The sequence below is a fragment of the Marmota monax genome, unplaced genomic scaffold, assembly GCF_021218885.2.
Source record: "Marmota monax isolate L192 unplaced genomic scaffold, Marmota_monax_Labrador192_F-V1.1 WCK01_AAM20220418_F8-fsc00018, whole genome shotgun sequence".
Classification (NCBI taxonomy): Eukaryota; Metazoa; Chordata; class Mammalia; order Rodentia; family Sciuridae; genus Marmota; species Marmota monax.
In genome coordinates this window covers 3161849-3177058 of record NW_026692201.1, presented here as the reverse complement: position 1 = coordinate 3177058, position 15210 = coordinate 3161849, and the positions used below count along the sequence as shown (strand labels likewise).

General features: G+C 37.0%; 1 protein-coding gene and 1 non-coding gene across 2 annotated transcripts; both read left to right on the top strand.

Annotated features, from left to right (window-relative positions):
• Nucleotides 1-10074: 10074 nt before the first annotated feature.
• On the top strand, nucleotides 10075-12698 carry LOC124082640 (spermatid perinuclear RNA-binding protein-like). The gene has a single exon (XM_046429118.2). It carries the CDS (start codon nucleotides 10298-10300, stop codon nucleotides 12314-12316), a length of 2019 nt encoding a protein of 672 aa, XP_046285074.1. The 5' UTR covers nucleotides 10075-10297; the 3' UTR covers nucleotides 12317-12698.
• A 1905-nt stretch (nucleotides 12699-14603) lies between these two features.
• LOC124082892 (U6 spliceosomal RNA) lies at nucleotides 14604-14710 on the top strand. Its single transcript, XR_006848535.1, has one exon. It is a non-coding gene; the product is annotated as a U6 spliceosomal RNA (small nuclear RNA).
• The last annotated feature ends 500 nt before the right edge of the window (nucleotides 14711-15210 follow it).

The window sequence follows — 15210 nt, the reverse complement described above, 5'->3', positions numbered from 1 at the left end:
TCCAGAAGAGGGGTGGTGGTGGGGAATGTGAGGATCCTGCAAAGAGTCCAAGGTCAAGGAGAGAAGGGGAACCTAAAAAGGTAGGTGAAACAATGAGCCAGTCCAGCCTCAGACAAAGAACACAAGGCCATATTCCAAGTGCCTGTATCTTAAAACTGTTGAGAAGGTGGCAAGAAAAATCATATAAAGGAGATTTTGCTAAACAAGGAACAGGAAAATCTTTGTTTACGTTATATGTTGTATGTTAAGTCATTTAGTGGGTAGGGCTTTATTTTGATCCTAGTTAATAAAAGACAGATTTCTGGAGTCTGGTTTTACAACCACGTATGGCCACTGTTTCTGAGCAGCTGGAAGTCATGCTTGGCTCAGTCTCTGTGGGGGAGCCATGACTTGCCACGAGTTGTGCATCCAGATTTTGTGGGGAGTAGAAAACAGAATGGAGTAAAATTACTCCATACAAATTACAAAGCAAAGATAGGGTTTTTTAATGTACATATTTTGATACCTATGATTATAATATTAGCAAAATTTGCTATGTTCTAAATTTTTAAATAACATTTTAGCATGGACTATTACTTCTGTAACTAAAAACATTCTGTTGAGCTGTCATGTTTTATATTACTAAACCTTGATTTTGTTCATATCTAAACTATAGCTATCAACTAAATAGTGTTGAAGGCTCTTAAAAGGGATCTACTTAACCCACTTCACAAATTGCCATTGATTTAATGAATAGTCCAAGTCCATCAAGAAGAATAGCTCTGAATTGTCTACAACCAGACCTAGTTGAGAATTCACTGTACTCTATCCTATCATATACCAGCTTCCACCCCTCATTCTGGCATGATCTTTTGTGTCTCTTTTCCAAGTTTAATGGTCTCTTGTTTAACACTCTTTAGGACCCTTCCATTCACTTTTCAATGGAAGTCCTTAACATTTCTTCAAAGGTCCCTCATAATTGCTCCTTTGTCCTTGTAACCTCATCTCCTGACACTTTTACATATGCATGGCTTTGAAACTTCAGTCATTCATATATTATCTTCACAATACCTGCCATACCTAAGAGCCAAATGAACATGCAATTCTCCTACCTCAGTCTCCCGAGATGCTGTAATTATGGGTTACACCACTGCGCCCAGCTCATAAGCTCTTACTCTTTTGGGTGACTACAGTGATGTTTAGCATCTTCTACTAAGAGTCAGTTCAAAGCCAGTCCTGGAAAGTTCTGAAAAGATCTGATCATTTCCAGTTACCCTGATACATGATACATAGCCATGGGTCCATTGGTGAAGGCTGGGAGAAAGATAAACAGTATAAATTTTTGATAGTATATTGGTGTCTTTCCTCAAGGGGACATGGTCTACCCTCAATTCAATGGATTTTGAATCTGTAAATTAGCTCCTGGGAATTCAATGAAGAATGATGTGTGTGTGTGTGTGTGTGTGTGTGTGTGTATGTGTGTATGTGTCTCCATTCAAGGCTTTTGTTTTCTTGACCTAAAACATTTCAGTTTATACATATCATGTAAAAATTTAGCCAACTTCCTTCCTATATATTTCTTTCTAAAAACACTGTGATCATCAATATATTGAGCTTGTATGAATCAGGCTATTCTGATGGTTGCTTTGACTCAGTTATCTATTCTGATAAAAATGTCTACCTTATTTTTGGCGGTTGAGTGCTGCCACTTGGCCCTTGGGGTCCAAGTTATTTCCACTGCATTGAGGTTTCTCAATAAAGGGGCTCCAGTTCCCACTGTAAGGTCTGGCCTACAGAGAAGAGCTCTTCAAGAATGCTTGGACTGAGCTCTTCAAGAATGCTTGGACTCCTCTCACAAACTTGCTTCTCACAGCACTGGTGAAAGGTAATGTCTTCTGGGCCTTTCCAATATGGGTGAGTAAATCTTAAATAACAAACCCACTAACATTCAAAATTTCCTAAGGCTTTGAATCACTTCTTTACACCAAATCAATGGTCTGGCATTTCCAGTTCACTCATTGTGGGCCACATTTTTGGTCCATGTTTCAAATAAACTGTTAAGAGTTTTGTTGTTGTTGTTGTTTTTCGTGGTACCAGGGATTGAACCCCAGGGGCATTTAACAATCCCTTTTTGTATTTTATTTAGAGACAGAGTCTCACTGAATTGCTTAGGACCTCACTGAGTTGCTGAGACTGGCTTGGAACTCACAATGCTCCTGCCTCAGCAGAGCCACTGAAATTACAGGCATTTGCCACCGTGTTTGGCTTAAGAGCCCTTTTTAACTCTCCAAATGGCAACATAATCTCTGCTTAATGAGCCCCTATCAATAAATTTGGCCTGAACCAACTTCATGTTCTTTTCATGTTCGCTTCACCATTTTCTCACACACGGTAGTATACATTCTAATGTGTTCCCCAGATTTTTGTCTATATAAGTTAGAAAATTCAAGCAGTTCTTCAAGAGTGTAGTGCACTTCCTTACAGGTCACAGCTTGCGCCTCACACCTGCTGGGACTTGAGTCTACTTACAGATTTAGAAGTAAAGAGGAATGGGAATGCGGGCTCCTGAGAAAAATCAGCATTGTCTCACAAGGTAACTGCCTTAGGGAAGGCCTGTACAGTTCCCTCAGGCAATGCTGGGTCAATCCCTGCAGAAGCAGGGGATGAATTAGAAGAGGTCACTTTCAGTGAAGAGGAGAAGTCCTCTTCCAGAGGCAAAGAAAAATCCTCAGAATTTCAGAGCCTACTATTTCTAGCTTTATCGAGGTCTTTGCAAATGTTTCAATCCCAACTTATAGGATACCCTCTTTTCCCAATAAATTCTCTCATTTTAATAGTAGATACCATAGAAGGTTAAGTGTTCAGCCAGTCTCAGGATGAGATTCTGTGTTTGGTTTTCAGCAATCTCAGCTATATGGGAGATAAAGGTCTCCTTCAGGACACACAAAGAAGCCTTCAGGTCATTTTTATAGTGCTTGAGCTGTGAATCTGAATTCTTCAGCTCATCCTTTTCCTTCACATTTTGGAAGCACCAGCCAACCTTATTATATTCATTGGTTTTCCAAAAATGTTTAAAAGTATTATATACAAAATCACCCAGCTACTTGCCTCTAATAAGTAATTGATTAGGAGTATGCAGTGTATATACTTTGAATATCCTATTGCCAAATCATGCCTTGTACTATCATTGCTCCCTTTACTATGATAAATAAGTCATTAGCATCTTTAAATATAATTAGATCAGATAATAAATTTCAAAACTCTAGAACCAATTCAGAAAACCTAGTCTTAGAAGTTTGTTCTTCTGGAACCTCTTTTGGTAACAAAATGCTTCCTCAGTGCTTTGTTTACTTCTATCAGAGTACATAACACTATATTGTTTTTATCAGTTATTTGTGTTTCTCTGAACTGAGAACTTCTTTAAGGCAGGGAAAATTAGTCTGTTCAAGTTGCCATAGCAAAATACCACAGATCAGATGACATAAACAACAGACATTTCTTCCTGTTCTGGAGTCTGGAAAGTATAAGATCAAAGTGCTGGCTGATTAATTTTCTGCAGGCCCTATTCTAGACCTGTAGATGGTCACCTACTTGGTGTGTTCTCACATGGCAGAGAAAGAGCAAGCTGGTACTTTTCTTTTTATAAAGACCCCAGCTTTATCAGACTAGAGCTCTACACTTATGACTTCATTTAACATTTATCACTTCCTCACAGGCCCTATCTCCTAATACAGCCACACTGGTGGTTAGAGTTTCAACTTATGAATTTTGGGAGAACACAAACATTCACTCCATAACAGGCAGGGTAGGTCTTTCATCTCTGATACTTCAGCACTGTATGACAGTACCCTGTCACTTAGTACATATTTACTGTTACATACAATCATATATTAAAAAATAAATAAATGCTTGAATGGATCAATCTATCAGTGGAAGCATCTTAAGACAAAAGTTCTCAAGTTTTTGTGTGTTGTCAGAATTATCTGAGGGAACTTGGTAACAAATAGACCCAGGCTGTCTCCCCATCCTGGTCCAATGGGCTTTGGACTCTATATAATTTATTAACTCTCCTGGTGATCAAAATACACAGTAAACTCAGCCTTTCCAGGTGGGAAAACAACTTCACACAGGTCAATCTATTTGTCCAACATTATATAAGTGGAGGTGAAACTGGAATAATTCAGGATAGTTTGTGAAGGTTTTCATTCAGTCATTATCTATGAGACTAATCATGAACAAAGCTATGTGTCTGTTCTAGTTAATATAATAAATATAGATTCCCAAATACTCTTGTTTGAATCAACAATAATAGTCTAAAAATTAGTCACAGGTTATGGTTATAATTTAACATGGGTTTAATGCAAATGCCATTTCCTTCATATGTTCAGCAGATCTGTGCTCAAAACAGACTGTGTTCTGCAAGAAAGTAATGAGTGAGTATAATATTTAAACTTTGGGGCTAGAGTTGTGACTCAGTGGTAGAGTGCTCAACTGGCACATGTGAGGCACTAGGTTCAATCTTCAGCACCACATAGAAATAAATAAATAAATGTACTATGTTTATCTACAACTAAAAAAAGCTAAAAAAATTTAAAAATAAAATAAAAAAAATTTTAATTTTTGAACTATGTAAATCTACAGGAAACAGAAAAATATTACTCTCTCCCACCTAATTTGCATTTTATAACAAAAATGTATACATTGAATAATAAGGAAAATCAGATTGTGTGGCCTAGATTTGGCTCCAATTTAGATTTGGAATTGACCATGTTAATTTTGCAAATAAATTAGAATAAAACTCTAGTACATTAGGGAATTTGGAAAATCTGAAGGAACCCCACCTACCATTTCAGTGCTGTATCATATTTAGTAAAATTCTATAAAATATAATGATCTACTTCATGTTACTGGTTTAAATAATTTTTGTGCAGAGAGGCTTTAACCACTTGTTTGTGCTGAGCTTGGGCCACAGTTCAGTTCAAGCTTTTCTTTCTGGTCTTATAATAAAGAGTCATTTCTAAAATCTGCATGGGAGAAACAAATAAGCCAACAAACAACCTTGATCCCTATCTTATATCATAAAAAATTTAAAAGTGGATCATAAAGCTCAATGTTAAAGTTAAAGGTATAAGAAATGAAGGAGAATATCCTGAGTTGGATAGAGATTTCCTAAGCAGGGAGAGAAAAATATTAACCATAAATTTAACAAAAGTATAATCTTTTTTCTCTTAAACTGAAATTGTTTCTATAGCATTAAAATATTTACTCCCTAATATCAATATTACAACTAAGAATAAGACAACTGTACTAGTGTTCTTTAGAGATACAGAATACACACATACATGACATATATTGCATAATGTCATTTTGGCCAAGGTCAAACAATGCATACAACAGTGGTTCTATAAGATTATATTGCTTAGCGACACTGTAGTCCTCTTAGTTTGTGTAAGTATACTCTATGATGTTCTCACAATGATGAAATCACCTAACAATGCATTTCTCAAAACATATCCCTGTAATTAAGTGGCACATGACTGTGTATATACATGTATGTGTATGTATATAAATATAGTCTCCAAGTCTGAAGCCCTGAAAGCCAGGGAAGCCAAGATAATGAGTCAGCCCAATTCCAAATCTAAAAAGCAGACGACTAACCTCCCAGTTCAAACACCATTAGACAGTAAGAATAAATTCTCTTTCTAAGTCTTATGGTTCTATTCAGGTATTCAATGGATTGGAGGAGGACTGACTATGTTGGGAAGGACAATCTGCTTTATTCAGATGCAATTTTTCTGATGCAAATAGTAGCATCTAGACACAACTTACTGAACACACCCAGAATAACATTTGACCAAATATCCAGGCACCCTGTGGCTCAATTAAGTTGAAAAACAAAATTAACCATCATAATTACTGAGTTTGTTTTAATTTTTTCAGTTTTTCCTCTATATATTCCATTAAGATTAGATAGTTTTTATATTGTGTTTAAAAGTTAAATCATTATGTGGCAATTTTCACAGTTTGATAAAGAGTTAGTTTCCTTTGTTTTGGTCTGTTTAATATTTTAAGGTTTGTTTCAATTTTTAATTATACAAACTGTTCAAAAGTCAAAACAAACTGAAAAGATATACTTTGAGAAGTCTTGTTTCCTTCCCTATTCCCTCCACTTTTATACACACACACACACACACACAGACACACACACAGAGACACACCCTATAAGAATGTTTTAAAAGTTTTTAGTTACTTCCATTGTTTGATTTTTTTTCTAAAAAGCCCTCCCTTCTAACACACACACACACACACACAAATTTTCCTTTTCTCTTACATAAAAGGTAGCATATTACACATGCATAGTAGTAATGCAATTAGCATTGCATTGCATTAGAAATGCTTTGGAAAATGTACAGAAATGTTCAGAAAACCCAGTCTTAGAAGTTTGTTCTATTTTCCCTTGGTTTAGAGAAACTAGTTGTGGATTCGCTGAGAGATAATGGTGAGGGAACAGAATAGACATCTACAGTGCTAATTGTTGCCAGTTAAATTAGTTAGCAATTGTTACAAAAATGCTGTGTAACAAAATACCTCAAACTCAGTGACTTACAATTACAGTATTTACTTCATGCTCATGGGTCTGTAGGTCTATTACATGAGTGTGGCCACGGTTTTCCATAAGACTACAGACAGACTGGGTTCAGGAATGCTCCACATGTTTATTCTGGAACCCAGACTCAAGGGGCTATTAGCTTCTTCAGGCAACCTTTCTCTCATGGAAAACACCAAAGAAAGCTCAAGAGAAACAATACAGATTTAATTGTTCAGACAATTTCTGTTTATTTCACTTTTGTTAATATTCCATTGTTGAAAGCAAATTATCTGGCTGAGCCCAAATGCAATGGGAAGAGAAACAGCTTCTATAAATGGTTAAAAGAACAATGAATAGATATTTGATGAACAATAAGTCCAAACTCATTCCCAATGTAAGGGTGGTGAGCCCCCCCTCTCCCTCTACTTCTTTCTTCTTTCTAGTTTTGCTTCCTGTAGTCTTTGTTCTTTCAAATGTTTCAGTTCTTCAGTGACTTTGATGGCTCTTGCCTTGGTCCATTAAGGGTGAAGGAAGTTAACAAGAGAGGTTAGGGAATGGTCAATTTAAATATTACATTAAGTACTGCCCCAGACTGAGATAAAATTCATCTTTCCTGATTATTTTGACCTTGTTCTTCTATTTTCAAAATTAAAAATCAAATAAATTTTTGTTATTTCTGGGTTCTATAAATGAAAAAAATGCTTAAGAATAAAAGTACTTAAGAACAAGGGTAAGAGTGATAGGAGATTTTGGGAAGATAATGGCAGATGTGTGGTTTTCTAGGTACAGGTAGGGAGTCTGGATTTATTCTAAAAGTAGTGGGCAGGGCCAGGGATGTAGCTTCGTTAGCATTTGCCTAACATGCACTAGGCCCTGGGTTCAATACCCACTACTGGCAAGAGAAAGAGAAGGGGGTTGCGGGGACAGGGAGTGGAACAATAAACAGACATTGGGATGCTATTTAAACAGAGGAAATTTTATTTGCTTTAAAAAAAATTTAAAAAAACTTATGTGAAGCATGAGTAGCAGGAGGCAAAGTGGAAACAGGGAGGCAAATTAGGAGGCTGTTATAGTAGCTCAAGTGAGGGATGATGGTGGTTTGGATTAGGATGATAATAGTAAATGTTTAACTGGTCAAATTTGGGCTTTATTTTGAAGTTAAGACAGTAAGATTTGCTGACAGATTTATGTGGGAGATAACAGAAGAGTTGACTCTCAAGTGTTTTGATTTAATGGTGGATGGAAAATATTATTTTTAGGTGTACTGTATTTGAGATATTTGGGAGGTTGGTTAGTCATTTGAGTAGAGATAGTGAATAAGTAGTTAAACAGATTTTTACTGGACACCAGGAGCAGAATTGAAATAAGCATAGTTCTTAGCAGCCAGCAACACAGTATAATGGTTATTATTAACAGACCATGGAACAGACTGCAAGGGTTCATGTTTTGCTTTGCCAATTACCAGCACTGTGACCTTATGTAAGTTAACCTCTCTGTGCCTCAGTTCTCTGGTTTTGTAAAACCAGGAATATCTACTTCGTAGGATCAAATGAATGCAAAATCTAAGAACAGTGCCTAAAATATTTTAAAGACTTAAAAAAGACTATATGTTAGCCATAATTAGCACATTGTCACTTTAAGACAATACAGAAGCTGCTCATTAATTTTCTTCTCCCATCTTCACTCCCATTCTGTTTCCCCATAAAGATGCTCATTGTAATACTGAAATGACTTTAAATATGCATATGTCTTTTATTAGATGTCATGTTTTATGTGCTTTTCCTTTTAAGAAACTTTTATCATTCAGGATAGTAAAATAAAAAACTATATATAATACACAGGTCAGGAGACAGGCCCTATTCCCTACCCTAGACACTTTTTATGTGCATCCTCCCAATTATAATCACTTTCTCTCAAGAATAACCCCTGTTCTTCTATAATAATTCATTTTCTTTTCACTTTTATCACTTAATTATATATCCCGCAACACTGTAGGTTTGCCTGTTTTCCTCAGGTTTTGTTTGATATGTCTTAGTAAATATCCCCTTATTCCTTTGGAGTTTTTGATTGTTTTAGTACTGTGGAATTGAACCCAGGGCCACTTAACCACTGAGCCACATCCCAGCCCACCCCCCCCCCCTTTTTGAGACAGGGTCTTGCTAAGTTGCTGAGGCAGTTTTTGAACTTGTGATCCTCCTGCCTCAGCCTCCTGAGTTACTAGGATTATAGGCAAGTGCCAGCCACTGTGCCCAGCTCCTTTGGAATTTGTTTAAGAACAAATTATCCTATCACTTTCTATAAGCTGAATTTTGTTGACTGCATTCTGTAGAACAATTTAACAAGTTTTTCTCCCCCTTATACATTCTTCAATTTGATATCTAGATCATACTGAAGCAAAAGAAAAATTATGTTTCCACTCAACAAGAGTACGACAGGTTTAACTGACCAAAATATAATGGAATTTCTAAAATCAGCAAGAAATAAGAATAAAAAATATAATATGTTCTGAAATCCACCTAACAGATAACATGAGACCTTCAGGAAATTTTAATAACTGATAAAATACATAAATATTTAAATTGGAAAAAATAGGTGAAAATTTTGGTGGTATGATAGTTTGGTACTCAGCATCCATTAAATCTTTCTAAGACTTCTCTGCAATTAGGATTTTAGAGATAAATTATTTCTGCTAATTAGGTCATTTGAGTGAATTTGAAGGTGACCTGAACCTAAAGCCTTCTTCCTGCTGCTCTTTTGTTGTGTTGTTTTTGCTGGCAAGCGCGCTCAGGAAGATGGAAGAATTGACTGTAGCAGCTTTGTAAGTGGTAAGTAGTAGTTGCTACAGTATCATTTCAATTCTCAAGTTGTAGCTACAGTGGTGTACTCTTAATATTAGTAATTCTGGTTGTGGCATCTTAATTCTCTATCCTCCTCCTTGGTACAGACAGTGGATGCAGCTCCCTTGACAACCCAGTTCTGCAGTACTACCCTGGGACAATATGAGCCAAAGCCCCCTTTTCTAGCCCTTTAAACAATTTTCTAAACACCAATTCTCTATATTAAATCCTTGTATGTTTAAAGTAGAAAGATCTATTTCCTGTGACTAAACAGACTCATACAATGACTAGTAAAGATATAAAAGCATCCCAAGTTGATCTGCACAATTCAATCCCAATAAAAAATTAAATAATTGAACAAGCCCTAAAATGTATATGGAATAAAATATCTGTGAATATATCAACTTAAAAATAAAAGATGGAATTATCATCTCTTAAGAATATGAGTTTATGGCCCCCCCGGCCCGGCCAATGGGTGCGCTCGGCGGCGTCACGTGCTCGCCGCCGCCGCCGCCGAAGCGGAGACCGGAGCCGCGAGCGCCACCAGGGCAGCAGCCGCCGCAGCCGCCGCTGCTGGGCTGAGGAGCCGGAGACGCGGGCGGACGAGGTGGCGGCGGCGGCGGAGAGGGAGCGGGGACCGGGCGCGGGCAGAGCGCGGCGGCGCGGGTCCTTTTATCAAAAGATTGGTTATTTTCCAAAATTTCTTTAGCTGTGGAAAAACTGTGGTGTGTTCCAGAGAACAAGTCTTAAAACATTTTTGCCATATTTGATGCTGAGCTGTCAGGGGACTCAGCAGGCTTATGAGGAGGTACTGTCACACAAAACAGTGTCTAGTGAAGACGACAAGAAAGAGAGGAAAGGATCGAAAAAAGAAGCTAAAATATAGAAAACCATGAGATATATTCGATCTTTTGCCAATGATGATCGCCATGTTATGGTGAAACATTCAACAATTTATCCATCTCCAGAGGAACTTGAAGCTGTTCAAAATATGGTGTCTACTGTTGAATGTGCTCTTAAACATGTCTCAGATTGGCTGGATGAAACAAATAAAGGCACAAAACCAGAGAGCGAGACAGAAGTGAAGAAAGATGAGACTGTAGAAAATTATTCCAAGGATCAAGGTGGTCGGACATTGTGTGGTGTAATGAGGATTGGCCTGGTTGCAAAAGGCTTGCTGATTAAGGATGATATGGATTTGGAGCTGGTTTTAATGTGCAAAGACAAACCCACAGAGACCCTGTTAAATACAGTCAAAGATAATCTTCCTATACAGATTCAGAAACTTACAGAAGAGAAATATCAAGTGGAACAATGTATAAATGAGGCATCTATTGTAATCCGGAACACTAAAGAGCCCACACTGACTTTGAAGGTGATACTTACTTCTCCCCTAATAAGGGACGAACTGGAGAAGAAAGATGGAGAAAATGTTGCGATGAAAGATCCTCCGGACTTATTGGACAGGCAGAAATGCCTGAACGCCTTGGCGTCTCTTCGACATGCCAAATGGTTTCAGGCAAGGGCAAATGGATTAAAATCATGTGTAATTGTTCTCCGCATTCTGCGTGATTTGTGCAACAGAGTCCCCACATGGGCACCATTAAAAGGATGGCCACTAGAGCTTATATGTGAAAAGTCTATAGGTACTTGTAATAGACCTTTTGGCGCTGGGGAGGCCTTGAGACGAGTAATGGAGTGTTTGGCATCTGGAATACTACTTCCTGGGGGTCCCGGTCTTCATGATCCTTGTGAGCGAGACCCAACAGATGCTCTGAGCTATATGACCATCCAGCAAAAAGAAGATATTACTCACAGTGCACAGCACGCGCTTAGACTATCAGCCTTTGGCCAGATTTATAAAGTGCTGGAGATGGACCCCCTTCCTTCTAGTAAGCCTTTTCAGAAGTATTCTTGGTCAGTTACTGATAAAGAAGGTGCTGGGTCTTCAGCTCTAAAGAGGCCATTTGAAGATGGATTAGGAGATGATAAAGATCCTAATAAGAAGATGAAACGAAACCTAAGGAAAATTTTGGATAGTAAAGCAATAGACCTTATGAATGCACTAATGAGGCTAAATCAGATCAGGCCTGGGCTTCAGTATAAGCTCTTGTCTCAGTCTGGCCCTGTCCACGCCCCAGTCTTCACAATGTCTGTAGATGTGGATGGCACAACATATGAAGCCTCAGGACCATCCAAGAAAACAGCAAAACTTCACGTAGCAGTGAAGGTATTACAGGCCATGGGATATCCAACTGGCTTTGATGCAGATATTGAATGCATGAGTTCCGATGAAAAATCAGACAATGAAAGCAAAAATGAAACAGTGTCTTCAAACTCAAGCAATAATACTGGAAATTCTACAACTGAAACCTCCAGTACCTTAGAGGTAAGAACTCAGGGCCCTATCCTCACAGCAAGTGGCAAAAATCCTGTAATGGAGCTCAATGAAAAAAGAAGAGGTCTCAAGTATGAACTCATCTCAGAAACTGGTGGAAGCCATGACAAGCACTTTGTAATGGAGGTAGAAGTATATGGACAGAAATTCAGAGGTGCAGGTCCAAATAAGAAAGTGGCCAAGGCAAGTGCAGCCTTAGCTGCCCTGGAGAAGCTATTTTCTGGACCCAATGCAGCAAATAATAAGAAAAAGAAGATTATTCCTCAGGCAAAGGGTGTCGTGAATACAGCTGTGTCTGCAGCAGTCCAGGCGGTTCGGGGCAGAGGAAGAGGAACTCTGACAAGGGGAGCTTTTGTTGGGGCTACAGCTGCTCCTGGCTACATAGCTCCAGGCTATGGAACACCATATGGTTACAGCACAGCTGCCCCTGCCTATGGTTTGCCCAAGAGAATGGTTCTGTTACCCGTTATGAAATTCCCAACATATCCTGTTCCCCACTACTCATTCTTTTAGCAAATGACAGAAGCTCATTCCTATTGAACACCAATACAGTACAATTCAGAATGTTAGAGAAAAAGCCTTTTTATCCTGCTTTCTTTGAACACATACTTGATCAAAATTATTTGTAAAGAACATCTTTCCTACTTTTTGATTTTAACAAATACAAATTTAGTTCTTTAAAACTTGAAAACAAACAAAAAAAGAGAAACCAGTTCTGTGAAACGGTACCTCATTTCTGGAAAATAATTTATACCAGCCCTTCTGTTCTAAGGAAATAAAAGTCTAGCAGTTCAAAGTTTTAAGATTTAAGAGAGTATCAGATTATGTAAAATTAAATTTGTGAAGGATGTATAGAGTCTCAAACACTGATCACAAATAAACTGCTTTGTTGTAACACAGAGTACTGCCTGGTTCCTGATGCAGTCACTGATTCTTAGCTGATTGATATGTACTTGCCCCAGGGCACTTTAATTCGGGCTGTAGTTATTTTTTTTTAAAACAATAGAGACTTTTCAGTTAAACTTTAACTTTGTAAATATTGAAGTGTGTAATTAAAGCCAAAAAATATGGGTTTGAATATTGTTTTAGCTTATTATTTTTGATATGCTTTGGTATCAAATTATAAGGAATTACAAACTAATAATAACTTATCCCGAGAAACCCATTCATTTGTAAGCAAACTGCTAAAACAAGGCAAAAGCAATTGTTAGTTCCAGCTAGTCTACTTACTTTGTAAACCCTATGTACTCTGGTTGTACAAGGGTGTCCCCACGATAAAGGTTACATTCTGTTATCGTAGCATTGCTTATTAAAATGATGGCACTACCCAGAGATGGGGAAGGAGGAATGTGATTATTTTAGTTTACGAATTTCCAAGTTTTAAAAAATAAATTAATCAATCAATCACAAAAAAAAAAAAAGAATATGAGTTTATGTGTTGATTTGATAATTATTAATGGTGGGTGATGGGTCTACAGGTGTTTATTATTATTTTTTATTTTTTATTTATCTTAAGTTTTCCATAATAATGTACAAAGAATATTTAGTCCAGAATTCAAAAGAAGTTAGTATTGGAATTATAAATTTAGGATTCTTCAATACAATAATATTTAAAACTATGGGGTAGGATATAATACTATTTAGGGAAAAAAATAAAAGAGAACAAGGACTAAAAAGTGAGCAATTCAAAATCAACTCAAAATAAACCAAAGTAGACTGAGGAGACACCAGAAAAGTTGAAAAACCATGAAAATGAGATATTTTGGAAGCCTGAAGAAGAAAATGTTTCAAAAGCAGAGAAGTGGCCAAGGGTGCCAAATGCTGTTCAAGGCTTAAAAATCGAGAACTTGGAATTTATCTTTTTTGATTTGCTAAGCTAGAGGTTCAGACAATTGTTTTGGAGAAATTCTGCTATAAAAGGGAGCCCAAATGTTAAGTAGTGGCTACAGGGTAACACCATTCAAAAGAAAATTTTTGCTTTGTCTCTTTTAAGATGTCTGGTGTTAAAGCATTTTATTGTACTAGCAGAATGATGTAGGTGAATATACAAAACAAAGATAGGTAGGAGACAATAATAGAATCAAAATCCTGAAACAGGGATTGAGTATGGGTAGAGGCAATTTTCTTCCATGCAAAGCAGGAGTGAAGGTGACATTTATACATTAAATACATTTAAATGGATAGATTTAGTGCAGGGGAGACAAGGTTGGTTGTATCCATTTTCAAACCTTTAACCCCCTAAGCCTCAGCTCCTTCACCAGTAAAATGAGGAGTATCCTCTCATAAGATTTCTATGAGGAACAAAGAGCAAGAACTCAATATAACCTAGTGGGAAATAAAGATTCCTGATTCAGTTTTTCCACTAACTCAACAAAATTATCAATCTCTCACTTTGGATTTAATAAAATAATGAGATTGAGAGTGTTTCAGCAGTATTGCCTGAGTCTTGGGAGAGATAAAAAATATAGGCATTAACTTGACAAACACAGAGATACCAGAAGAAGAGTACAAGGAAGTTTACAAAGAAAGAAAAGAAAGGAGGAGATAAAGGAAGAGATGAAGAAGAATAATGATGAAGATGATGGAGATGACTTTGAAGAAAAGAAGGACTATGAAGAATACAACAACAAGAAAAAAATTAAATGAAGAAGAAGTCATTGTTGTCTATTGTGGCTATCTGGCAAGGGCTAGGTCATGAAGCAACTAAAACCATAGGAGCATTCATCCTAAGTGATTCCTCAAAACCTCTTGCAGATCAGAATGGGACTCAAAGGCCTTTAAGAAATAAACATAATAAATAGTGCTCGTTTCAGCAGCACACATACTAAGATTGGAACAATACAGAGAAGATTAGCATGGCCCCTGCACAAGGATGACACACAAATTCATAAAGCATTCCATATTTTTTATATACCAAGCTCTGAAAGAAAATGGATGCCAGCTGAGAATACTAAACCCAGCAAAATTAAGCTTCAGAATTGATGGTAAAATAAAAACTTTTCATGATAAACAAAACATAAAAGAATTCATAACTAGAAAGCCTGTACTACAAAACATTCTCAATAAAATATTTCATGAAGAAAAAATGAAAGTGAAAACCAGCAAAGGGAGAAGGATACTATTCTAGAAGGATACTCAATCAAAGGATAAACTAATTCAAAGTAAAAACCAGAAATAAATCAAAATAAAAGAAAATAAAAATAATTTCTCAATAATAACATTTAATATAAATGGTCTAAACCCATCAACCAAAAGACACAGACCGACAGATTGGATTAAAAGACAAAAGCCAACAATATGCTCTCTTTAAGAGAATCACCTCATAGGCAAAGACATCCACAGACTGAAGGTAAAAGGATGGGAAACAAACATATCATTCACGTGGATCTTGTAAACAAACAGGGTTT

Bases quoted from the DNA above. Each gene is read 5' to 3' on its own strand.
- LOC124082640 (XM_046429118.2), top strand. From the start codon at position 10,298: ATGAGATATATTCGATCTTTTGCCAATGATGATCGCCATGTTATGGTG.